The 1,973-nt window shown below is 62.7% G+C and overlaps 1 protein-coding gene across 2 annotated transcripts in view; it reads right to left on the minus strand.

The window, feature by feature from the left end:
• Nucleotides 1-1,761, minus strand: part of ZFPM2 (zinc finger protein, FOG family member 2) — a 503,208-nt gene extending 501,447 nt beyond the window's left edge. The window contains exon 1 of one of the 2 annotated variants that reach the window (XM_043483902.1): nucleotides 1,380-1,761. In XM_043483902.1, coding sequence (XP_043339837.1) covers nucleotides 1,380-1,419 — 40 coding nt within the window. In that variant the 5' untranslated portion in view covers nucleotides 1,420-1,761. Of the gene's footprint in view, nucleotides 1-817; nucleotides 885-1,379 lie in introns of those variants that run through there. The other variant, XM_043483903.1, reaches the window with a different exon arrangement.
• Between the last annotated feature and the right edge of the window lie 212 nt (nucleotides 1,762-1,973).

Below are 1,973 nucleotides of genomic sequence, written 5' to 3' on the forward strand. Positions count from 1 at the left end.
AAAGTTAAGTCCAGTCCTTGCTTTAACCCAAGTTGAGGCAATCCAAGAGAAGAAATCCACTAAAGAAAAGCTAGCGACTCTGCTTTGAGAGGCAAGGATCTAAATACTTATGTAGCAAACTGCTCACAACCTGGACCCCATTTTATACTGGATTAAGTTGCTTTATAGGATTTATTTCAAAACTACATTAAATGAAATTTCTAACACGAGGGGGTGCGTGTGATTAATAATCAAAGGGGAGGCAGTGTCATGAAAGCCTTTACCTAAAAGCACACGATAATCAGTTTTACATTAGTTGCCAGACTTCAATTAACACGAAGAAATGGACACACCGCATAGCTGGCAAAATAAAATAAAATAAAATAAGGCTGTTTCTCCTTTTCGGCCAAAGCGTTGAAGACATGTCGCAGGGCGACAGAACATTAGGGGAAGGCTAATCCCCAAGACGCGAAAAGTTGCCCGAGTTGAGCTCTGCGGGTGGCTGCTTTTCGGGCAGGTGCCTCTCGCCCCGCTGGGGACTCTCAGCACCGCCCAGGCCCCCGGGGGCTCGGGGGCTTCAGGTCAGGCTCATCTGAGGCGCCCAGGCTGCCTTGAACTCCCGGCTTCCGCGCTGGGAAGTAGCCGGCGGCCCCTCCCCGCGAGGACCCGGCGCGCCCGCGGGGCCCGAGGTTACCCGCACGCCCACCGCGTAGAGCGTCCCGGTGCCGCGAGCGGGACGGGCCCGGAGCCCCCGGCCAGATCCGCCCGCGCCAGCCCCGCGCCCGCAGGGCGGAGGCGCAGGGCTGCCAGCGGCCGAGGCGCGAACTTTTACACCTACTTTTTGTTTCGCTTCGGCTGCGGCGTGGCTCTGGCACCGCCCCGGATCGGGACCCAGACACTGATTTTCCACTGCCTGGGGACGTGGCCTCCCTCGCCCCGAGGTCTCCACCAGTTGTTTCGGAGAACTAAGTTCTCACTCTGGTTGCTAAAAAAAAAAAAAGTGGTCCCCAAGAGTAGCAGCCCGTCCAAGGCAGCAACAATGACCACAACCACACAGATAACAACCTCCTGAGTGAGTTGGAGCTAACCAGCCAGGCTCCAGGCGAAAAAGCAGCGCTAAGTGCGCGCGGGGGGTCAGAATTAAAAAGGACCCCGAGGGCGAAGGCTGAGCCGAGCCAGGAGCGGGCTGTTCCTTGCAGCCTCTTTCTCGCCCGGCGGTCGGGCTGTCCGTCTGTCTGTCTGTGCACGACTAGCTGTCCCTCCAGCTGCTAGAAGTTTGACAAATCCCGGGCAGCGGGAGCGGATTTCCCGGAGTCTCCCTCCCCTCCTTTTCCCGCCCCGCGCGCGCCCCCCGCCCCAGAAATAATCCCACCAACTCTCGGCCCCGCGTGCAAACTTACGTTTGATCTGCCGGGGTTTGCTCTGCTTTCGCCGGGACATTTCGGCGGCGGCCGCTGCCCCCGGGGCTCCCGCGGTGCCCGCGGTCGGGGCTGCCGCTCCCTCGGCTCCCGCCGCCGCCGCCGCCGGCCGGGCTCGGGCCGCCGCCGGCCGGACTCCAGGTGCTCCCGGCACGCGGGATTCCGGGCGCTGGGCTCCTCCGGGAGCCGCGGATCCACGTTTGGAGATGAGCAGGCAAATGACGAGGGAAAGAGAGAGAGAGAGGAGAGGAGAGGGGGGCAGAGAGTGTGACAGGAGGGAGGGGAGGGGGGAGTGGGAGAGCGCCGGGGTGGGGGAGAAGGGGAATTTTCAAACGGAGGAACCGGGAGAGAGAAAAGGGGGAAGGGGGGGCGGGAAGGGAGTGCGAGCGGAGGGGAGAGGGGAAGCGAGGGGGCGGAAGGCGCGCGAGGAGGCGCGCTCGCTCTCCCCGCTCTGGGCGGCTCGCGGGGCACGGACGCCGCCGTTCCGGGCCGCGCCGCTCTCGCTCTGCCGCGGGAGGTGGCGAGGCGCGGGAGGGAAGGAGGGGCGCGCCGGGGCTGTGGGGAGGGGGGACCGTT

This window comes from Cervus canadensis, chromosome 12 (genome assembly GCF_019320065.1).
Source record: "Cervus canadensis isolate Bull #8, Minnesota chromosome 12, ASM1932006v1, whole genome shotgun sequence".
Taxonomy (NCBI): Eukaryota; Metazoa; Chordata; class Mammalia; order Artiodactyla; family Cervidae; genus Cervus; species Cervus canadensis.